This window comes from Cygnus atratus, chromosome 8, assembly GCF_013377495.2.
Source record: "Cygnus atratus isolate AKBS03 ecotype Queensland, Australia chromosome 8, CAtr_DNAZoo_HiC_assembly, whole genome shotgun sequence".
Taxonomy (NCBI): domain Eukaryota; kingdom Metazoa; phylum Chordata; class Aves; order Anseriformes; family Anatidae; genus Cygnus; species Cygnus atratus.
The window spans coordinates 24,237,377-24,261,411 of record NC_066369.1 but is presented as its reverse complement, the minus strand read 5'-3'; the positions used below and the strand labels follow the sequence as shown (position 1 = coordinate 24,261,411).

Below are 24,035 nucleotides of genomic sequence, written 5' to 3'. Positions count from 1 at the left end.
CTAAGTACAAGCTAAGTCTTTACCACTGGGCAAGAACTTTCTTCCTAGCTCCATTGCAAGTCAATACTGAAATACATTGGCAGAACTCTTGTATGAATTAGGTTTGGAACAGCAGAAAAATCGTATGGGAGGTTGAGCTGAGGTAATAAGTTTTCATTAGTTGAGTCTGTAAATCTCTGGCATACAGTATCCTGCAGCCTACTGGGGTTTCCCCAGCCTTCAGCACCGTGGGCCTTCAGCACCTATCGCAGCTCTGGGCCACCCGTGCAGGTTTGAGCTCTGTTGCATGTCAGGATCTGGTTGTGGTTGTGTTACTGTGCGTAGGGAGTTTACACAGAAAGTACCACCTGCTAGCAGCCTGCCTGACCATGCTCCACGTTCAGCCTCAGCTGGGAAGCCCAAAAGCTTTGCTTGTGCAGGGCAGAGAGAGGGGAGGCATCAGCTCTCTGGGGTTCTCTCTAGGATGAAGTCCTACGTGGATTCCTTGAGAGCTGAGTTTACTGCTCAGCCTTCCCTTCACGTCATCTCTGCTTTATCACCTTTTTTTGTAGGACTTGGAGGAACATAGTTACCTGGAGACCTGTACCCTGTCCATCAACTTTGTAAGAACAGGCAATAAATTTTGTAGCCTTGAACAAGAAGGCTCCCAAACTAACAAAAGATAAAATGCATTCATGTCCCCTCAGGCTTCCAATGCATTATACACTTTATTTTCTTGGGTGAAGAAATATGGTGGAAATCATCCACTTACTTCACCAAAAAGAAAATTGAAATAAACTTAGGACCGTTTCATCTTTTTTTCCTCCATTTTTTTTTTTTTTTGTGCTCTAAACTTTTCTTAGCTAATCAGGCTTGTAGTGTTAGCAGCTCATTTTGACGGCTTGTACTAATAATTTTGTACAGCTTGCAGGATAAATGTCCACTGATGGAAATGAGAGTGATCCTATACTTCAGTCTACTATCTGCTGTATGTTTGTATGTAAAAAGAGCGAGATGCCCAGGACTTTCCTTGTCAGCCTTTCGTGGGTTTATGGTTTGGATTTTTTTTTTCCCTCTTAATGTTACTAACTCAGAAGTAATAAATATTTTAGAACAAAGTTGGAGGGACTCATTTAGGGTTAGATCTGACCATAAGCATGTGATGAATGGGCTTCAATTTAAATGCCAGTGGTTGGGGTAGCGGCAGGCGGTGGCTGCCACTCGAATCGTGCAACTCCTACACGTTCCAGCCACAGTGGACTGAGTTTAATGAAGCAAATTTAGTAGGGATTTAGCCTGACCTCTGGGATTTCCAAAGCTGCATTTAAGAACCCCAATTAAGGAGAGAGGAAAGATGTCTGAGTAAACTTGTCTCTCTGAAGGAGATATCTCCATCACCCATAAGAAACTGTTAAAATTGCTCCTTTTCAATTTGTCCCTTTGGTCAATTTTTGTTATGTATAAGCAAAGGCAGCAGGATTCCCTCACAGAGTGTGATCGGTGGAGTGGTATATCTTGGTGTGAATCCATGCACTTGAAAGAGTTACTGCTAGATTATACTAGTGAGAACCTGAAAAAATATCAGCTGTAAATATACAGTGTAACTGATGTAAAGGCAAATGTTTGAAAACCTCCAGGATGCTGATTTAGCTTGGCTGTACTTCAGCCAAGCCAGTATTGGTCTGAGATGAGTTTTATTGACATAAAGCTGCTGCAGTGAATCAAGCTACATTTCTCTTTGCTGATAGGCAAGCGAGGAAGTATGTGCCTCTGAGCAGCAGGCTCTGCTAACGTGTAAGTGGTGGCAATTCTTACGTGAGCCTCTTAAAGGAAATGCTGAGTGCTGCTGGGTTGCATGGACCAGGTCCTTACAAAGGTCTTCTGATTTTAAAGCTTGTCATATTCTTCCTTCAGAAGGATGGAATTGAGCTGCACCGCTGGCTTGGGAGTGTATAGGACTGTTCCCTAGCTGAGGATGTAGTTCAAATATTAATTGCCAAGCTTACTATTATTAATCTATGATTCTTATTAGTTAGCGTGGTATTAACCAACAAAGTGATGGTGCTTAGCAGCAAAAGATCTAGAACGTAGTAACTGGGGATTTAATGCTTGTTAAATCAACTGTTGGAGGAAGCTGAGCAATTCCTGAGACTGGCTTTGCTATTTTCTTTTGAGTGAGCTAGTGTTGGCCTTTTTCAATTGAAAGCCATATAAGTGTTTTGGGATGTAGGGGGGAATCCAGGAACTGTATATCATTTTAGAAAAAATAAATAGACCCTGTCATCTATTACAGCACTGTCACATTGGTTTGCATTTACAACTGAAAAGAAATGAGGCTGAAGACTGTTCATTCCTATTATTTTCCCCTGATTTGTTTCTTTCTTTGCTTTCATGTGTGGGTGGGTTTTTAAAGTTTTTGTCTTGCTTCATTTGGCAATTTTTTTGTGTGTGTGTCCCACATTCTGATGTGTTGCAGTTCATCTGCAGGCTGCAAGACTGAAGCCCCCAAGGGTGGGCAGTGTGTAGTTCCTGCCTAGCACTCAAACAGGTAGCAAGTGGGTAGGTTGTAATTTAGGGGGGAGGAGAAAGAGAATAAAGATAAATGTTTCGGAAGTTCTCAAAATGTCCAATGACCACAGTTCATATGTAGGAGGAGATGTCCTTCCCTTCCTTCTCCTGCCCTGTTTCTGAATGATTTTGCAGAGTGGCTGTGAGTGAGGCTTAGCTAAACTGAAAGTGCCACAGCCTGGAATGACAATCAAAAGAGATGCGTGTTGTTATAAACACTCAATCATTTTCCTTCTTTCTTGTGGAGTTGTTATTAAGCCCAGAGGTTCAGAAGTTCAAAAATATAAAGGAATAATTTGTACAAGAAAAGAAAGGAGTCTATTTCACAAGCCATTGATGCTTCCACTGGGAATTAGCAGTAGCTGTTTGAGTAGCCAGGGTCATACAGAGCAATGATGCATTCTGCTCCCACTTAGGAAACCCCTAATTTTTAACTTTTTAACAGCCACAAGCTTAAGTTTCTGTCAATGAAAAGTGGAGAGAATGTTTGAGGAGCTCTTATTAAAAAAATAAACTTCAAATGATGATTGACTCCCCTTTTATGTCTCTAGAATGGGGCCCATAAATCTCAACAGTTTTCTCTTCAATGGCTACTTGTTCTTTTTGGTTGGTGACAACTTTTATTTTAAGCGAGCTCAATTCTTAAATTAACCCTTGTGTTGACTCAAGCCTCCTTGTTTGTCTTTGCTTTGCCTCCCACAGATGGAGAAAAGCTTAGCATATGGTAACAGATCCATTCCCATTTCCTGGTTGACATGAAACGTGGGCATCGGTGTCGCTTGAGGAGGGCGAAACCAGACTTCAAGAATTCTGCTTCCAAAGAAAGCAGAGCTCTCAGTTAGCGAGACTCCCCTTTGAATCTTTGGTGTAGGACTTCTGATAGACAGATGAGCACAAAAGGTTTAACTCATTTGAGAACAGATACTCAAAGTCAGATGTGCACATTCAAACTCCCAGTCCCATTCCATACGGATGGGTTCTGGCGCTCCCTCCTTTGTCATGCTTTTAATAGAAACTGTATGGATACAGCTGTTTTGCAGTCCCTGGATTTTTCCTGTGTTTAGAACTAAATCCAACCCTTGAAGCCTGCTAAGGAAATACCTAATATAAAACCCATAAAAATCTCAGGCAGCATCAGCCACTGAACGTACCAGAAGACGCATCTGAAAAATCGGTTGAGTAGCAAAAGTGCTGTGCCCACGGGCGTCCATTAGCTAGTGGGTGTCCTTCACAGGTATGCAAGCTCTGGAAGCTGGGCCTGCCTGTGTGTGGCCAGTCAAATTTGGGAGCTCTATCTTATATCTTTCTGTCAGTGACCTGTTACACAGTCCTGGGGCCTAATGCTTATGTCAACATGAGGTTAGGTTTCATGGCATCCTCAGCAGAGCAGGAATGTCCTGGCTTATATTCATCTCCCCAGGAGAGAGAGAGGGTGGGAGAAAAGCATTCAGCAGCTACTGGACAATCTTCTGCCATTTCTTGACAGGTAGTGATATAAATCAGGGACTTGAGTGGGACACGAAGGCAAGACCTTGTTGCTCTGTTTAGATCCCTATCAGCCATGATTAATTCAGTGCTATAGGTGGAAAGATAAACGTGGCTTCCTGTGATCTTAATTGTTTCCACCAGCCTTTGAACTGACACATTCATCTGGTAGCATTTAGGTTTGAATACAAAAGACCAAACTATGCCCAAGACCACATGGTGGGCAGCAGAACCAGTTCTGAGGTCTGCTGGTGCCATCTGGAAATCGGTCTCTTGGTCATGCAGTGCAACTGGGGCATGGGGACTTGAGTTAATCCCGAATAGGTGGCTAGGATTATCATATGGAAGCTTTTAGGTGCCAGAGGGTCTGGATTTATTGCAGAGGAGATTGGCAAAAGTGCTGTGGGATGGCTAGGGATGGACCAGAGACTTCATATGATGCTACAGGGATTCCTGCTCTGCCATTCCCAATGCTCATATGACAGGAGAAAACAGTTTGGATTGCTTTTCTTGAGCGACTCCCACTGTAACTGAAATAGTTTCTGTGGATCTTTCACAGAACTACTAGTTTCTTGCATTAGGAGACCTTCCTCTCCTCCCAAGATTCTTTAATGGATTAGGTCTGCAGTCTTTGCAAGTAACTGACTCATACTTTCATCCATCTACCTTCAGCGCTGTGCACAGGGCTCGACTTCACTTCAACATTCTTGCATACAATGGATTCCCATGGTAATAACTTGAAAAATACCATGCTAGCTTTACTCTCTCTTTAACTTTGCTATTTACCTATGGGAAATTCTGAGAACGGCAACAATCCTGATATATTTAGTGGAGGGGGGTGCTTTAAAAGCAGAAAGATCTTTGGCAAATGCAGCCTGCAAGGAACAGAAACAGTTTATTTCAGCTGACAGCTTTGGAGAAAACCAGCATTGCTAAGTTTCAAATTAGTGTGGGTAGACACTAATAAGAAAATTTAGGGCTAGCAATTCAGAGTGAATAGTTTATTGCTTTTTGGTTAATCCCTTTTCAATTTCTATCAGCATAGAAAGAGGAGAACTCTTTCAGTCATTTGTGCCCAAAGCAAAATGTGATGAAAATAGGCAAACTGAAATGTAATTTAGCTCCCTAAAAGCAAAGAGGAGTGCTCACCCCATCAGGAAAAAAAAAAAAGAGTCAGAATTTGCCATTTAAACAAGACTCCGTGAAGTCTTTATTTTCGTATTGTTTGTATTCTAACACTTTGAATCCAGTAACTTCTGGTTACCAGAGCTCAGTAAAGAATGTTTCCTGGGAAACTTCTTTTGCAATTTATTCAGTTTTCTACCCTGTGTATTAACTGTCTGACATTTTTCTCTGATGTACTCATGCTTTGGAGTCATTTAATGAATAATTCCAGACCTACAGCTCATTTCTAAGTGGTCCTGAGCATTTGCCATTCAAAACCCAAGCTAACTTTGTTAGAATTTATTAATTATATCTCCATATGTGATGAACAATTAAATGTCAAGCATAACTGCTCTTGTACAAAATACAAACACAAGGCAAAATTTCCTACTAAGTGTTAGCAGAGTATGGCTGGGGCAAACTAAGGTGACCAACTTACATCTGCAAAGAACTCGGTCTATAAAACCACCCGAGTGCATTCCCCTTCTTGCGTACTTCAGGGAAGGTAAAAAGATCACTGAACAGGGAAGAAATGCAGAAAAGCTGCTATCTTCAAAATGAGCTGATCTCTCACAGCCTTCTCACTGCATCATCCAATTCCCCTCCCTCAGGGTGATGCAGGCAGCATTTCAGCAGGTGAGGATCAGCACAGCTCTGCTAGCATCATCAGAACTGTGCTAAATTACACCGGCTGAGTCTCTGGCTCTGCAGCCCTGCTCCTAGTTGTTAGGTTTGAGAAGATAAATCAAACCTGGAGGTGGTGCTCAGTGCTACACTTAGTACTACCGCTGCTTTGGGATTCTCTACTGGATGTTTTCCCTACTGTCCTGACACATCTGAGTGGGCTGAAGCCAAGAGCTCCAGAGCCACAGCTGCCCATGATTGTGGAAAAGGCTGCTATTGCTCTATAGTATTCCAGGGTAGCAGCAAAGAGGTTTGATTTGGGGATTTGCTTTTTCACCTTAGCACATCCTGGACTTGTCTGAGCTGTGTCCCCATGTGCGATGTCAGCAACACCAGCAGGATTTCTGGGAATCTTCCTGGTGAAGCACAGTTTTAGAGGTAACAACCTGCTGAAAAATGTTTCAGGGGATGGCAGCATGTGCCAACTTACTGCTGTGTGTGGGCAGATTTACAGTGGATCAGTATTAATCAGGCAAGGAAATAGAAGGGAGGAGAAAAGTTTTTTTTGTTTGTTTGTTTGTTTTTTGTTTGTTTTTCTTCTCTGCTTTGGGGAGTGCGTTACCTGCCCAGAGGAGGGGATACATCTAAGGAGCAGGGAGATGTGGCTAAGGGGACAGAAGGTGAATCTGAGGCTTCTCTCTTTACCAGGTATTTCTCTTGTCTGAGTGGATGAACCAGAATGGTGCTTGAAAACAGCAGTAACTCTGATATTTATTTATTTTGTATTTACATGGGGAAATAGCCCACCTTAAAGGATATTTGAAGCTTTGCAAAGAATGTTTTTCAAGGTCCTTTCTTACTGGTTAGAAGAAAAAGGAGGAAAAAAAAAAAAAGGAAAAAAAACATTAGCTGAATGAAGTGCTTTCCCCAGAATTCGCCAGTTCATGTAAATTTTCACAGCAAGAATACAACATTTGGCTTTAGCAAAAATACGTGAAGATTCTGCTTGATTTCTTAACAGCATATCCCTTCCAGTAGCTGGTTTCATAAGCATTCTCTGACTGGAGACTGTTTAGCCTAGACATACAAAGGTTCAAGTAATGTGATCTTTTAGTCCCAACGGTAATGAAAATATGGTAGTTATAGCTGTCTCTAGAAAGATAACCTCCCATAGTTCATAAACAACAGAATTGCACTGAGGGAGACTTATATTAGTAGAAAATAGTGTCTGAATTTATCATTCTGACCTTGAAAGCTAACAGAGTGGTTTGTTTCAAATAATTATTTTTATAAATTTCTTCTGTCTTGGCAACTTGACTTGTGAATAGATTACAGTTTCCTTGAACCTATTTATTAGTGGAATTTATTTGCTGAATAACTGATGTAAATAACTCTGTGAATAGAAAGTAATTATTCTTGGCCTCCACTTAGTTTCAAGGCAAGCACCTGGCTGCAAGTAGATGATATGAGAAATTTGAGCTGCTGTGATTTGATGGGTAGGTCACCTTCTTTCCCTGGCTAACTGAATATTGAATAATCTTTACACAACTTGCTGCTTCCAGGCAGGAGTCCTGTAGACTGCAACACAGCTATAATGCCATACAGTGTGTACTGGAGCCGCTGTGCCATATGGGTAGCAGCAAGTGACTCTGGTGCATCCTCCTCTACCCCCAGAGAAGGCTTCCCCTATGTGCGGGCTTCCCTGGCTGCCCCTGAGCTCTGAAATGACAATTATTGTCTTTGGGTGCCTCTGATTCTCCGTTTTCTCTTTTCTCTCTCCCTCCAAAAGGCAGCTGAAGTGGGAGCTGCTGCATTCATTTCTTGTTAAGCTCATGGACACATCCCACCATTCCCCCTTGTCCTATCATTATCTACATGAGCAAAGAGTCCCTCTCCATCCTTTTTATAAGACCCCTTTAAGTATTGACAGGCCGCAATGAGGTCTCCCCAGAGCCTTCTCTTCTCCAGACTAAACATCCCTAGCTCTTTCAGCCTTTCTTCATGGGAGAGGTGCTCCAGCTCTCTTATCTTTGTGGCCCTCCTCTGGATGTGTTCTAACAGGTCCACATCTTTCTTGTGCTAGGGACTCCGGACCTGGACGCAGCACTCCACGTGGGGCCTCACAAGGGCAGAGCAGAGAGGGACTATCCCCTCCTTCTCCCTGCTGGCCTGGGCTGCAAGCACACACTGCTGGCTCATGTCAAGCTTCTCATCTACCAGAACCCCCAAATCCCTCTCCGCAGGGCTGCTGTCAATAGGTTCTTCTCCCAGTCTGTACTCATGCCTGGGAATCACTGAGAGCATTTTCAATGGCATGTTTCCTGTTTTCCCTGGCTGCCCAGTGGCAGGCCCGCAGCAGCGGCCTTGCGCAGTGTGGTGGTGCGACCTGAGCCAGGCTGAGCTGAGCCTCCCGCAAGGCGCCTGCCTGTCTTCCCGGCAAGCTAGGGTTGATCATCTCTGGTGCCTTTCTCCAGACTTTGATTAAAATAAGCCTACGAGAAGTTACCTGTAGGATTTCTGTGGCCATCTATAGTTACCCAGAACTACAGTGGCACCGCTTAGTTGGTTCCCTAGCAGGCGCTCTTTGTGCAGGCTTTTTGCCAAAGGAGGAGGTGGCCTGTGGCATGTGCTGTTCTGCACCCAAAAATCCCTCTTGCTGATGGCAAAAGGATCGGGGAGAACCCTTCCTTCCTTCCAGTCCTAAGTACATTTGGGCCAGTGCAACATCTTTAATCACAAAACCCATGAAGTTAGTGCTGGGCCAGGCCCTTTCCTCAGGTACTTCTCAGGCAATGGGCCTGTGATGGGCCGTGCACCCAGCACAGGCTCACTCCCCAGGAGGGGTGACAGGGAGAAGGGCTGGAGCCACTGCCCATGCTCCCCAAGTCATGTACTTTTGAAGGTCTGCATTACCACCCTGAAGCAGATCCAAAGATGAAACTATGAATCTCTCAGAGCAAGGAAGGAAAGAGGGGTTCTCCTGGTGAGGCCACCTGGGGTTCCCTGTGCCCCAATAACAGCTCCTGGCACTGGGGACATCCCATTACCTGTCATTATTAATGAAATGGGTTCTCAAGTGAGCAGGCTGCGAGATCAAGTCCTGTGTTTATCAACAGACACAGGGTACCCCATGCTTGTTCACCATTTCCCCCATGTACTGCTGGTGAGGTTGTTTTGCATAATAAAATAAGTTCAAACCTTTTCCTCTGCTGTCCCAGATCTTGATGTGCTTTTTTTCAGTTCTGCCCTGCCGCTGAACTCGCAGGGACACAATCACCTTCAGGGTTAGGAAACATTCCCTTTTCTACAGATGCCAACTTGGTCATGCTCATGTGGAGACTAGGGAACCGAGCCAGTTGTTACCCCAAACGGTCCTTGGCCAGAGGCAGTTAGTTGCTCCATCTGGCTTGCTGGAAAGTGTATCCGTTCCTAAAAGGCAGTCATTTATTCTCCAGCGTACTGTTATACGTTGAAATTGGCACCTGTTTGTGCTGATACCCAGGGCTGTGAGCAGGAAATTCAGGTCTTTATGTCCCTTTCAGCCCTTCTTGCTGTGGGAGCAGCAGTCTGGAAAGGGGCCGTGCTGGCATCGTGAGGTGTTAAGCTGGGATGGCTGAAGGAGTTAATCTGCTGCCTCACTGTAATATAATAGAAAGAAAAACATGCCTGTGGGGCTAGTCCATTTTACTATGTAGCTTCAGCTGGTAATTAAAAAGAAGCAGTTCAAAATTAAGCAGTAATATGAATAAAACCCCAAATTAAATATACCCAGGACAGGCTGGATTTTCAATGGGTGGATGCATAGCATATCATTAAACCAGTCTTTTAAAAAATAAAAAATAAAAAAAAATCTCAGGCTGGCTGCCTAAAACCAGGAGCTCCCAAAGCTTTGCTCTGTCCCATGAGGGTGCCCCTTTCACTGTGGCTCCTGTGCCACCAGGGCACAAGCCGAGCCGTATGCCCTGCTGGGGCATGCTCCCACATTCTTTCTGTTACAGTGGAGACAAAAAAGTAAAATTGAAACCCCAGATGGGCCCATAACAATCTTACTTGTGAGTCAAGAGCGCAAATGTGGTTTTAGGTTCTCAGGAAGGATTTCATGTGCCTCCTTTGAGAGCGGTGATCCCTGAGATGGGGACAATGTGCCCATTTAAGGTGGAGGAAAGTGATCGTGGGCAATGCCCTTTGGATCCCAAGTGCCTTTCCAGGCTTCCATTTCAGAAATGCAACTGCTGAGCAAAGTAGCAGGCTCAGCTGGGCAATTGATGTGACCTTCTGTGTGTCTAGACAGGCATCTGGCTGCTCCCAAATAAAGCACTGCATCCAAGCACGGTGGTGATTTGGGGGTAACCGAAGGGGGAGCAGGGAGGCGAGAGGGAAAAAGCGATATGAGAAGAGGCACTGTCAGCCACAAGCTCCCCACGTGGCTGGTTTCCAAAAGATGGACGTTGTGTGTCTGAAGAAAGCTCACCCTCTGCTCACCTCATGTCTTAAATTCTTTCCCAAACTATCTGTTACCGGACACTTTCGGAGGTGTTGGACTTATCTGGGATGAGTGCTTTCATTTCAGTGACGCCGTGGCACCTCTCCTGGAGCACTGCTCCCGTCCACAAACCTGCTCATTGAACTTTTAGCTCCCACAAAACTTGGTAGTCATGGGGGTGGGATTTCGCTGACATTGAGGTAGCATTTGGGTTTTTGAATACAGAGGTTTGCTAGGAAGTGGTGAGATACCCATAGGACAGGGATCACTGAGCAGAGCCTGGGGCCAAGGCAGGCTTGCAAGGTTGGTGGCACAGGAAGGGATGGTATGGGGACCAAGGGACACACAGGAGCCATGCTGCAGCTCAGCTCAGGGCATCACCAAGTAGGCAGCAGGGCTCTGTCCGGTTTGTCCTGCTGGACCACAGCTTGTCTTGCTTGGGTGAGAATTTATTCTGTGCGTATGGGTTTCATTTGGTCTGGAGGTGTTCGACAGTTATCATCAGGTATCGCACAGCCCAGCTCCTTTCTCCTCATGGAGTTGGGTGCATTCACATCAGGGGAGTGCCCAAGCCTGTTATCTCTCTAATGGTCTTTCTGATGCCTTTATTATCTGAAAATTGAATAAGTCTGTTTAAAATCAAACCCAATTGCCAGCTACTCAGCCCTGGAAGAATTGCTATTCCTCTGCCACAGACTGGTGTCAAATGTGTAAAGAAGCGGAAGAAAACAATTTACATCATCAGGGCCACTGACTTGATTAAGAACTAATTTTTTTTTTTTTTTAGGTTACTAGTAGGAGGGGGCATCAGTTTCATAGGCAGTGTTTTGTTGTCTCGGAGGCTAACAGATTTTTAAGTCCCGGAACTGAATAGTTTAGGTGAGTCCTGGTTAGAAGCCATTTTCTTCTGTGCCACTTTTGGTTCAGCTATAAACAAGAAAAAAATACTGTCTCCCTTTGAGAGTGCAGTCTCATGCCAGAGGTATGAATTGATTGTGCTGTTGATTTACATTCCTGCTTACAAGATCTAAGACTGCAGCCCAGAAGCCTAACCGGCAGCACTTGGACCTGCAAGTCCTCACTGCCGGGCAGTGAGGTGGCCATTGCCACTTGTTGCACTTCAACCAGGAAAACACTTGCTGAATCAGGCTGCTTGGAGTGTAACTCTTTCATTGCAAATATTTAGCCTTTTGGGTAGGTTCAGCCATCAAAATTTATCTACTGAACCCTGTACAACCTAGGGAATAAAATTTCTCATGTTAATCTTTGCAGGGTCAGGTCCTCAACCGGCAAATTTCTTAAACATAGACCTAAAACCTCGAGGCTTCCGGGATAAGTGGGATTTTAGTCACTTATTTACAAGCCTAACCGAAAAGGCCATATTTAAGAAATTAGATCGATGTAAGAGTACTGGATGCAAGTAAATCCCGCATACAAAATCCACAAAAGCAATACATTTAGACTGCAAATCTAATAGCTGTAATTCTATCCCTTTCAGTGTTTCAATTTTGATTAAGTTGCAAATCCTTCCTTCTGTTATTTCTTAATCTGTTTGCCTAAGCTTGAATTTGGGCATTGACCAAAGCGGAGAGTAATCCTACTCAGTTTCTGCTCCCTCCTGCCACCGATGGAGACAAAGAACCAAATTGTTCTGTTGTCCCCAACATTTTGGGGATGTTTTGGCCTATTTAACATGTGACATTTAAAGTATATATATTAGGAATGATAAATTGTTTCTCAAGTGCTATCAGGATGGAAATTAACTGAGCTGCGAGTTTTACTCCACTGTCTTTATTTGTTGTCTTAATTCCCTTGTGCAAGGGAAGACCTGTATATAAGAGAACAAACTAGAGCTTACTGACCTGTGTCTATCAGGTAACCCACAAAAACCCCGCACAGCTGCTCTCCAGGCTACAAGTAAATTATATACATGCTCAAGCTCTGATGAAGCCAGAAACTTTGTGCAGAAGCAGTAGTATAGTACTGTCAGCCCAGGGAATGAATGAGAGCTGCTGTCAACCAGGAGAATCCTTCCTGGGCTATGGCAATGGCGTGTTGAAGTCTTGGTGTTGAAGGAGTGGTGGGGGACCCATGCACATTGCAGTGTTTTCTGTCAAGGAACTGTTTCAGAGTTTTTTGTTGTTGTTTTGTTTTATGCCTCGATTCAATGAAACACAAAGAAAATAAAAAAAATAAAAAATGGCTTTAGCACTTCAAAGTTCATCATGGGAAGTTTGTGTAAAGAGAAAGGTCAAGAGGTTGAAGCTAGTGCTAAGCTCCTGGAAGTCAACTTAAATACTTCCTCGGGACCTTTGGGTGTGCAGGGCTGAAAGCTGGAGCTCTTATCTCCCCGTACCATTTCCAGCACCAAGAAAATCAGTCATGGTCTCAGGGCTGTGAGCTATTAGCATGAATGCTCTTCACCAGGTCATGTCTGCATGTCAGCATTACTAACCTGGTAGGATCTGCCATTGTTAGGGGTTTCACCAGGCACCTTGGTCAGATTCAAACTGTTTTATTAAACTGGTTAATTGGTAGTTTGAAAGGGAGAGAAAAAAGCAGGGTCCTTAGGTCTCCTTGGTCAGTGCCAAGCCGCAGACTGTTAACTACTCCTGCCTTTCAGAAGCAATAACTGCGGGTTTGGGGAACATATGGAACCAACTAGCCGAAAGGCTTTTATGAGGAGCTTTAACAGGGGGCACGGTTTTGTGAGCAGAAATTCCAGTGGATGAGTTAATAGTTTCACTTTCCTTAGCTGTCCCTTTATAGGAACAACAACAACAAAGTCAGGCGCGTTCCTCCAGTGGCCCCGGCTGTACAATGTGCCGATGCATCCAGGATTTCTCTTGGACACTGAGAGAGTCCTTTATAGCTCCTCCAGGACCTGTTTTTTCAGAGCGATTTCCTGATGCTGACCTCATTAGGTGAGTTTCACAGCTCACTAATTCCTAGCAACAGTGCAAAAGATTCAAGGAAAGGGGAAACCCGTCTTCTGGAAACCAATGGAACTGAACAGATTTGGGCAAACACTTTTATTGCTTTTCATTAATCTGGAAAATCAGGGACTTGGTTTTTAATTTCTTTTCCTTTTTTTTTTTCCTTTGCTCCAGGCCATTATTTTGAACTGAAACAGTATATTTGATTTTCTATTTGAGTATAGAGAATGACAACAACAGAACAAGAATCTCAGAAGAGCAGTATAGCTCAATACTTATGTTGTAGTTTGTTTTGAACCAAGCAGGAGAACGGGCACTTCTTTTCTTGAGTGGCAGTGTGGGTTCTGACGGGATATAGTCACCCAAATGCTTCCAGTAATGCTTATTTAGTATTTGCTTTGTGGTGGCACTTGTCCAAAAGAGAGAGCAAAAGAAAACAATAGTTCCCTGACCAAGAGATGACATCATAGCGTGAAACTTAAGTACTTGTTTTTGTGGTATTGTTATTAATCATGGTTCTATGCAGGGGTCATCCTGTAACTCCAGCTACTGGAGTCATGTGAATGCAGTGTTTATGGTTCAGCCTTCGTAAGTTTAGGAATGGAAAGTGATTTCTCCATCACATAACAATGAAATTTATCTGCACACCAGAGTCTGGTGCAAGAGTTTTCTCAGGGTTTCCTTTCCTTCTCAAGTCTTTTCAATAGCAATTGCACCAGAAGAACACAGATCCCTTTCTTTTCAGCTTAACGCAAATTTTATTTCTTCTGTTGTAACATCTGAATTTGTTTTCTGTTTTATTGGCAAAATAGTTCATAAGAATATTTGGGACCACTGAAGTATGTTACTGAAGTATGGTAACAAGGCTTCCTTGTCTTATTTTAAGATGGCCTCTGAGATACCATTGTGGCACCATTTGGGACTGTAGTCAGACAAACTGAAGAGGTGGCCTGAGGAACCTTTCCACTTGGTTAGAAATCCATAGTATTGCCTCCTAGACAAGGTGATGGGCACAGAGTTGAGCTGTCATTAGAATTGGGGTAACTATAAATTTTAACAAAATAAACTGAAGTGTCCAAGATCAGTGGGGCCAAAGACCAAAGGTTAAGGCAGTGTGGCAGCACAGGTACTCTTGGGTAGTGGGGAGAACAGATGACATGAATATAAGAAATGGAGCAGCCTTGTTCACCAAGAAATTAAACCTGAGGACCCTGCCAATATCCCCCTTCCTGGGCGTACCTTGATTGCAGGTCACCCATCATGTAAGAGCTCTCGCCTTGTCCCAGGTCTGCCTCTGACCGTACCAGGGAAGGGCTGGTCTGGTACAGACCCCTTACCCATGAGATGGCAACAGGCTATGCAAAAGTGCTGCTAAAAAGACTGCCCAGTGGTTCGTGGGGCTGGTGGTACCTGCTTTCTTCAGCAATAAAGCTGGACCCATGGGTTTGCCATAAGGGCCGAGCTGGTGTCTCCAAACATGCTCATAAAATCTGTGTGTCGAATACTTCTTTCCAGAGAATGACACCACTTGAGTGAAAAGGCTTCCTCCTGGCAGGGTGAAAAACCCCTCCTGTTGTCTGTGTTTGATCGCTTGCAATTCAGGGCCAGAGACAGCTGCGCAAAAATGGCTTTCCAAGCACGCAGATGTGAGGATCATAAATTGCGTGAATAAAAATGCACTTTCCCAGAGCCAAACCCTTAACTTCCCATCACTTTCCAGAACAAATACTGTCTGCTGTATTTATTAGGTGGGACTGTGCACGGGCAGTCGCTCTAAGTGTGTTTATTTTGAAGTCATCAGTTGTTCGGTAATCTCAGGCACCTCTGGGAGATTTAACTCAGATAGAGGTTTAGGCTGGAGGTCGTGGGGTCACTGATATTAAGATAGGGAGAAGGAAAGGAAGCAGCATTGTTTTTGTGGCATTATCTGAACAGTAAGGAAAAATAAATGCAGCTTTTAAGATGGCTTTAACCAGACTCTGGGGGAAATAGCCTACAAATCCAGCAGGCAAGTGACTGCTACAAGACCCTGCATCTCTTCAAGTGTGTTTTGGGCCACCCAACCAAAACCCACGGTGATTACGGGGTGATTAAGCAAGACTTCTCTAGAAATCTGCTTAGGTGGCTGAAATTTTGCTTTAGCATATGCAAGAGCTTCAGTTTCTACTTTCAACTCCCATCCTAGAATAAAATCTCTCGAGCTGCTTTTTGGGCAGTTGCTTGAACCCAGAGATTAGCTTCCCTGCGGTGTCAGCAGAGTGCCAGAGCTCAGCTGGCCAGCAGCACTTCGAAGTCCCATTGCAACACGGGGGCAGTGAGCAAGAACACGACTGTCCTGACACGGGCACTGCCACTAATGAACTCTGGGGTCCATCTCCTGTGGCAAGCTCTGAATAACTCCTTCTCTCTCATGGTGGTGTCTTTGGTGTCTTATATGAAGTGAACTCACACTGAGGCCTTTTCTGCAACCAGACGCTTATTTTCAAGGAACATGCAGGCAATTTTCTTTAAGACCTCTAACCCTCTGCAAATATGACTGAAATCAGCTAATAGGTTCCAAATTTATTAGGAGGAAACAAAGAGACAGAGGCAGAGCATGAACACAGAGCACTGGTTTCCTCAGGAAGCCAGAGTAACCCCCCCAAAAAAGGCATCTGGAATAAAGGAAGGATTTGTTTATCATCTCCTTAATATTTTACCATAAAACACTCTGACTTATCCTCAGGGTTCTTCTGGTTGTTTGTATATATATGTGTGTGTGTGTACACATTTTTGTGTATAAAAATCCAACAACATCCATTGTTTAAAAAATCAAAAATGAGAAGGATTTTACTAAAAGCATTTTGGGAAAACCTCTACTCTCGGTTTTCCTGTCAAAGTTTTTCTAAGCTTTTATTTTTATTAGTCAAAATGTTTAGAATCCCCAGGAAATCCTGGGATGAACCGTTTCCTCTTTGAGCTGTAGCCCTTAGGGGAAAAAGAGAAAGCTCAGAGCCTTTCAAAGCTTAGAAATTTTTAAGCTGTATTTTTTTTGCAGATTTTTTAAATTACAGGAAAACTAAGTTAGGTAGATGCTTAACTTTAGGCTATGGTCCTGGGGAAGTTAGATCTCTTTGTAGGAAAGCCTGAAGAGACCCTTAGATCTGAACAAGGAAATCTCTTAGGCTTGGATCTTAAGAGGGAACCAATTGCAGAACTGCGGTATAACAGGTTCAGTTGAAAGACCATCTTTATATTTTTAAAAAGTAAATTTAAAAAAACATTTGCTTTCCCTCAACCAGAATTTGTGTGTGTTAGTTAACGTCTAACGGCTTCCTATTAAGAGGCTGTTAATGCCCTGGAGATACTTTTATTTTCTTATTCCTTAAAAAAAAAAAAAGAAAAGAAAATCTCAGATCATATTTGTTATATACCTGAGGTTTTGCAGAAGTAAATCCAATTGACAGCGTTACAATTCAATATATATGTTCATTTAGCAAAAGGGTAGGTGAAGGGGGAAAGACTAAGGAAGGGAGACTAATAGTGAATTTCCTAAAGTTTCTGGTATTAAAAGCATTAAGAAATTCCCCTGCTACAACAGGGACTTTTTAAGTTTTTAAGATTATGATTTATTTTTTTATTTTTTTTAAATCTTCCAGCTTTATTTGGGCTTTGGATTTAAGCTAGCTGTCAGGAAACAGAGGCAATAGAAGCTTCCTACTTCTGGGACTTTTTCATTCCAATGTCTCTCATGTAGCCAAGTTATGTGCAGAGATAGCCTAAATGTCCTCAGACCACTTGGCCATGAGTTCCAAGCAGCGTATGTGTTGTGAAATTAGACTTTATGAAGAATATCAAGGATCTTATAATAAGGACTTCTATTAGAGAAGGATGGAATTCCCTTCCAGTTGGGAATACTTAAAGATCATTCCTTACTGCTGTGTGCCAGGATGGGTCAACAGACTTCAGGCACATAAGAGTTTTTAAAAGTTTAGCCTTTAAGGCTTTGCTTCTTTGATACTTGATATCTTTAACTCCTCTCCTGTTTTTATTGTTTGCATTTCTACAGGTGCTGTTTGCTCTAAACCAAACTCTGCTCCAACATGAAAGTCTCCGAGCAGGTAGTTTGCAGGCCCCGTATACCACTGAAGATCTCATCAAGCATTATAATTGTGGAGACCTGAATGCCGTCATATTCAATCACGACACTTCTCAGGTAAGCAAAATTGTTGTGGATGGGCCAGCTAACTGAGAATAAATCAGTTGTTTTAATAGCAATGGTATTTTCCCTTAAAAGGCAGGAAGAGTTCTCCTACCAAAGCCCCTGATCTAAAATTTCTGCACTGGATACAGTGACCTCTGTTCGTTAAAATGCTTGGCATCTGTTTCTGCCAGATAAACGCATACATAGCTCCCCTCTTACAGGTATCATATGACAACAAAGTGTTTAATTCAGCTGATGAATAGAGGTACAGAGAGGTTAAGAGCCTGGCATAAGGCCTGTCAGGTGCCTATAGCACAGCAAAAAGTAAAACTCCGGTCACAGGGTCATCACTTTATACCCCATCTCCTTTTTTCCCTGTTCCTTTTGATGCCTTGTGTTTTCTTCTCTACATTTGCCTGGTGAGAGACTGGGGTTTCCTTGGTATTGCTCTGGCTCTGGGGAAGTGACTGCCTGGAAAACTTTCCTAGGAATGTGCCTGAAAAAAAGTTAATTATGGATGTTTGTGGGGCTGTTGAATGTGGTCCCCTCATTAAGGGGGGAAAAAAAGCTTTGTAATATTTGAGCTTATATTTGGAGAGGAAGTGAACCTTATGTAAATACTCTATAAAGTAAATAACTTCTCAAACATGTCATAATTCAATAATTTTGTATGTGTCTCAGGCAGCCCTTCAGTCTCTGTTTATCTTAGTTATCCAGTGCTATTAAAGACTCTCAATGGAGCAGAAATCTGCTTTCAGACTAGTCTGATAGTTCATGGCAAACTCTGGGATTCTCTTTTAATGCTTAGGTTCCTCTTTCTTCCTTCCCATTAATTCTGTGGAAACTTGGTCTTTGGTTGTCTTCTAGTTCTTTTTTTGATAAATGTCCCAAGGTTCCTGTCTCAGGTGCAATGACATGCTTAAAGGGGACCTGTATAACCTTTGGCAGTATTATGTATGTTTTGCCAATGAAAATCTATTAAATTATGATAGCGGTTTACCATTAGGAAATGGAAATCAAGGATAATTATGTGACCTCAGGAGAGAACTAAGACAGTGTGAGCTCAGTCTGTCAATCTAGGTGGAGGCCTCTGAGACTTCCTACCTTGCCATTGTTATCTTGAGTTGCACAGGGCTCTGTGAGCCACTTTTTGCTCAGAGAAACAGCTGAGAAAGTGAGGATGGCCCCGTCTGCTTGTAAGACAGCCACCCTCCACAATGTGGATGCTTTCATAGTGGTCTTGTATGCCCCTCTTAGAAGTTCTAGGTAGAAGTTTAAAAGACATCCACTGCAGCTTTTCCATGTCATCTATCACAGAACTAACCTGCCCCTCAATGGGCAGAGAGAGATCAGCTTGGACAATCAGAGGTCCTTAAATTCTAGACAAATGGTCGTATCTCCTCTTTTTCCCTAACCCGTTACTATTTTCAAATAGTAGAAAGAGCGGTTGATGGTAATGAATGGGATCAAATCTCTTTGCTCTCGCAGTGAATCCAGTCCTAGAGAGTGAAGCATTGTTTTAGCATGCCTAAGTAGGACATGGCAGTGTGGTTAACCTGGCAGTACTAAAGGAGAAGTCTGTGTAGCGCCAAAGCTGCCAGAGCTGTTCTTTCTGGGCAGCCCTGAAAAGAAAAGGGAGGAACCAACTCAGGTAAAAATATGTCTGTAAAGGCGTGATGTGTGAGTTGAAAAAGTTAGAGAGCTCAGGACTTTAGAAGATCCTGGAGAAGACAACTAACAATTCCTGTAATGTGAAGGCAAGCACATGAGATAAACACATCATGATTTTGAAGATATAACTCTTGCAAGATGTGCTAATATATTTGCCATGGATGCAAAGAAAGAAATACTAGTCATGAAATCATGAAGACAGTCCTGACATCTGGTTATCTTGTGTCATCTTTTCGTGGCTATCAAACAATGTAATTTTGCCAGCGTTTTTTCTCAGCCTGTGTCCCTGAGACAAGTTACGCCCTTTCACACTGACTGCATTGACTCACAGACATCTGTGATTTGTTGACACAATGTCCTATAACAGACCTGTGCTTTAGACTTGAGAGGCACAGAATGCTGTAAAAACTTTTTTATCCCTGCAAATTCTTGGATCAAATGTGAGTTTAAAAACAGTGTTAAAGGAAGAAGAAAGAATACATAACCAATGAGAGTTCAAGCAGTGGTGTTAGTCATGGTCCCAGAGTACACACAGTTGATAGAGATTATAACACTTACAGGCCATGGAAAATTAAAATCCCTGTATATATACTAGTCCCTGAAGAACTCTAAATGTTGTGGAGTATTTTCATCTCATGGGTTGTTGTTTTTAATTTGGTTAAAGAGGTTTTTTGTTTGGTAGTGTTTTTATAAACCAGCTTTATACCATTTATTTTTAATTGCATGCAGAACAAAACAGAAAATTAAAACCTAAAACAACTCTCTATTCAGGTCAACTTTTGCCAGTGGTAATTCCAAAGTTTATTCTATCTGTTTTTTGCAAGGATGATCTCCCTGCCACAAAGTCTTTGCCATTCAGTTATCAAATTTGATTAGCCTGGCTTAAATATTACATATGAAACATTCCCCATGGGATCTTTCTTTTCAGCCATTAAGTCTAAGCACAGGGATATACCACATGCCGAGAGTTTATTGCAGTCCTCATCAGGTGACAAAAATGGTAGGCCTGCAAGTGCAGAGAAACTTTGAATATCCCAAGTTGGATGCATCATCGCTTGAACTTCTGGGTTTGGTGTGGGTGCCTGCCCTGGAGACAAGAGCATCAAAGTGCTTTTGGAAGGGATGCCCAAAGCACTTCAGAGGTCTGGCAAGTTCTTGCACCTGGTACCATTAATGCAACTTTGAAATATCACATAAAAACAAACAAAAGATCAGAAATAGAGGAGTGTTCATGAGACTCAACGCTTACACAAATGGTGGAGGTCAGAAATTCAGCTCCATACCCTGGGACTGTGCAGACCTGCAGAAGGCTGTGACTGTCACTCTTTGAGGGTTCATTTGAGGGCTGTTTATAAGGTTACTAGTGCCTGCTGGTTGCTTGAAGGTTAGTGGGAGCTGCAGAACAAAGGTCAGTCTGTCCATCAGTTCCCTCAGTTCAAAGCCGCTATTTTCGGTAACTGTAACGTGCTGGAAAGTAGGTGGGAAAGTCCAGCATCACCTCGGGGACAGTGGGACAGGGAAGAGGAGTATTCGTGTAGTAACTTGCTAAATTCCTCTAGCATCAATCTTGTGAGACAGAGCATCTTCGGTAGCTGTCTGCAAGATGCTAGATGCCTTTACAGCAAAACTCATCTTGGAGCAGAAAGAAAGAATAGAAATAATAATACTAATATCATTGATCTTCTGTGTTATGGATGACTTTCCTGAGCCTCTTCAGCCTTGATGAGGGAGTTTGGGAGATCTGTGGTTCCTCAGCATTGGTCTCATCAGCTTCTGTGGCATTTGGGAGGAGAGAGTAGCCTCTGTGCCTAGGCAGAGTGCTCTAGGGAGGAAAAGTACAGGAACGGGGCGTTTCCTAGACCGAAGCAGGAGTTCAGGCACCGGGTCAGAGGACAGCTCCTTTGGCACCCGGGGAAGGGGATGGGGACCGGGACAGGGACAGGGATGGGGACAAGGACAAGGATAAGGACAAGACCGCCCCAGAGAGCCGCTCCCTGCCTTGGGGCTGGGGAGCCAGGCTTAGCCAGGGCGAGGTGTCTGAAATGGGATGTGGGAGCAGGCCCCCAGATCCCTGAAGTTTTCCAGAGAAATCAGCACTGATGAGCACTAAAGAAACTCTTCTCAGTTTTAGTGTTGGGTTTTTTTTTTAATATTTTTTTATTTTAATTAAGAACAGTGAAAGGGGGAAACACCTCTGCTTTTCTGTGGTTATATTACATTCCTCATTCCTTTCTCTTTTTCTCTGTCTCTATTCCTTTTTTTTTTTAATTTTGTTTCCAACCACCATTTTTCTGAACATATAAATCCGTATTCAAACTTAATAAAATTTTAAGAGGCTGAGTTTATTCAGTTAGACTGTGACCCAAAAGTGGAGTAGGAAACATCTCTCCTGCTTGTACAGCCCTCTGCAAACTCTTGGTTCTCTTGTGACTTCTTCAATCAAGAGACTTACGCTGGAGTTTCTGGGCAAAAAGTCAACATGATACCGAAGAGAAAATATTCTAAGTTAAAGATAGGATAGGTTTATCTTGATAGGATAGGGGTATCTTGTACCCATTAATTCAGTGATCAATTTTGAGATGTTCAATTGTTTAAGGACAGTTTTGTAAAGCAGCTTCATCTTTGCCAGTATGGATTTGCTGGTTCTATGTTTCCTTGTATTCTTTTGTATGCTTTATAAAGAGGGGATTACGAGGATATTTTTCCTTTAACCCTTTGCAAAGACTATATGTGTGATCTCCAGCTATAGTTTTTCTTCTGCTGTCCTCAGACATTCTTCTGACCTAAGGAAGGCTCCTGTCCAGGACAGGGTAGTTTCTCCTCTTTCATTGCTGATCTGGCGTACCAGATGCATGTCGCTACACTGCTTTTATTATAGGTTGTTTTCTTCAAGCCAGGTCCCACTGCTTGCATGCTTGTTATTTGCCTGTCCTGTTCAGGGTTATCGATATAATGTAAGGGTTACACCTGCCATTTATAAAGCATCTTTCATCCAGAGACCTCTTGTGTTTTGTGTCTCTTTTAGGCTGTATTGAAATAATTGAGTGTATTTCCGTATGAAAATGAACAAATCAAGCTAGACCAGTGAATAATGCAGTTTATATGCTTTCTGTTCACCTGACTGTAACAATCTTCATGTTGCCAGGAGAGGTTATGTTATTGCTTCATCCTACACAGAAAGGCAGGCTATGCAATGAAGTTGCTTGGTGACCACCCTGGCCTTGCAGGTATGTCTCAACCCCTTTTGGGTGCTGAGGGCTCATTGTGACTCCTCCTTAAAGCTCTGCCCATGATAAACAACTGAGCTTTTTGTATAACTTGCTGGAATGATGTCACCTGTATCTTGAATTGGTTCTGCAGTTCAAAAGGCCATGGATTCATGCAGAAATACATTGTTTGGGCAGTGGACATTGCCTTTTGAAAAGCATGTGGTGATCCTGATATTAGAGATCCATACGCTAACAGCATGTCAGTACTCAACCTCCCTAAACCACAGAAAAGGTTTAGTTCATCACTTCACAATATACTTGCTGTTCATAAACAGGTTGTGTTATATACCCCTTTAAAAATGTTATCATTCTGCATTTAAACCTATCCTTTAAGATTTCAGAGTCCTGATAATTCTAATTATATCATTAATTTGCCCCATTCTCATTTTCGATAAAATATGACTGGATTTCTGGCTCACTCCTCAAATCAATGAAAGCTATCTGTGGAATGCCCCAGCTTCAATAAATTCAGAAACACACAGCTGAAACCATTAGGTAGAGTGTTGAATGATAAGCAGACCTAATTTGTCCAAGGAATGGAGTTTTATCTATGGGAAAGGAAGATAAATCCTTAAACCGAAGGCACAGCTATTGTAACACAACACTTTGGAAGCATCTTATCATTTTCAGCTGTAACAAAGTGCAGACGAACTGGCACAGCTTCTCGTCCTTCCAGGGAAAGTGATTATAGGCTTTTCAGCAAAGCAAGTGCAAGGTTGTCCCAGGCACCAAATGAGCTGGTCCCAAGAGTTTCTGGGTCCAGGTGAGGGGTCGGTAACACTTCCACAAGCGTACGTTGCTGGTGAAACTGATGGCAGTCCCAACGTTGCTTGGGTGTTTGGTGACATGCATTCAGATCTGCTTGTGCTCCAAGAGCAAGCGGAGGATGTGTCCCGCCTTCTCTTCTCTTGGCTGTAGCACAGGATGCTCCTGGAGAGATGTTGCTTTCCCATAGTTCAGAAGAGTTCCTGATCAGCTGTGATGGGGTCATTCGTTCTTTCCACTTGCACCTAAGTCACAGCTTCGTGTCTTGGTGTATTGTGAGCATTTGGAAGTAAAAAAGCAGAAGGGCGGCCAAAATTTTCAGAGTCTAATTTTCATATTATGTCAGAACAGGATTTCAGATTGGAGCAATATTGTATTTTGGCTTATGTGTTTTAGAAAATTGGTTACAGATCCAGATTGTGAAAGTCTACTTGTTGATGACAGTGCTGGGGAAAACACTGCAGAGATTATTTTTTTGTGAATAATCTGGAACATTCCCAGATAATTTCCACGCTACAGGTTTTGAAAATAGGTTCTTGCTTGGAAATTTTCATTGTGTGCTTACATTTAGCATTGTCTAACTTGGAAGTTCCTTCTTTCCTCTTTTCTGTTTCCATGGAAAAGGCAATGGGAGAGTGAGAGAAAGCAGAAGAAAAATTGGAACAAGACATTTAAAGGCAAAGATTTTTCTTTCAGAGACTGCTGTGTTACTAGAAAAGAAACATCTGCTTACAGAAAAGGGCTGATTTACATTAAAAACATTTAAGGATTGTTGACTACCTGTATTTCTTAGTAAGGGAATAAACTATAAAAGAGCATGAAACTGACTGGGAAAAACATTTGGAATTGAAGGTGGTAGCATGCTGCTTTCTGTGCATTGCTGTATGTTTGCTGTAAAGCATTTACTG

At 42.8% G+C, this 24,035-nt stretch overlaps 1 protein-coding gene across 1 annotated transcript in view; it reads left to right on the top strand.

The window, feature by feature from the left end:
- Positions 1-24,035, top strand: part of TRABD2B (TraB domain containing 2B) — a 279,578-nt gene that overhangs the window by 139,523 nt on the left and 116,020 nt on the right. The window contains exon 3 of the mRNA XM_035537684.2: positions 17,288-17,434. Within this exon, the coding sequence (XP_035393577.1) occupies positions 17,288-17,434 (147 nt within the window). The remainder of the gene's footprint in view (positions 1-17,287; positions 17,435-24,035) is intronic.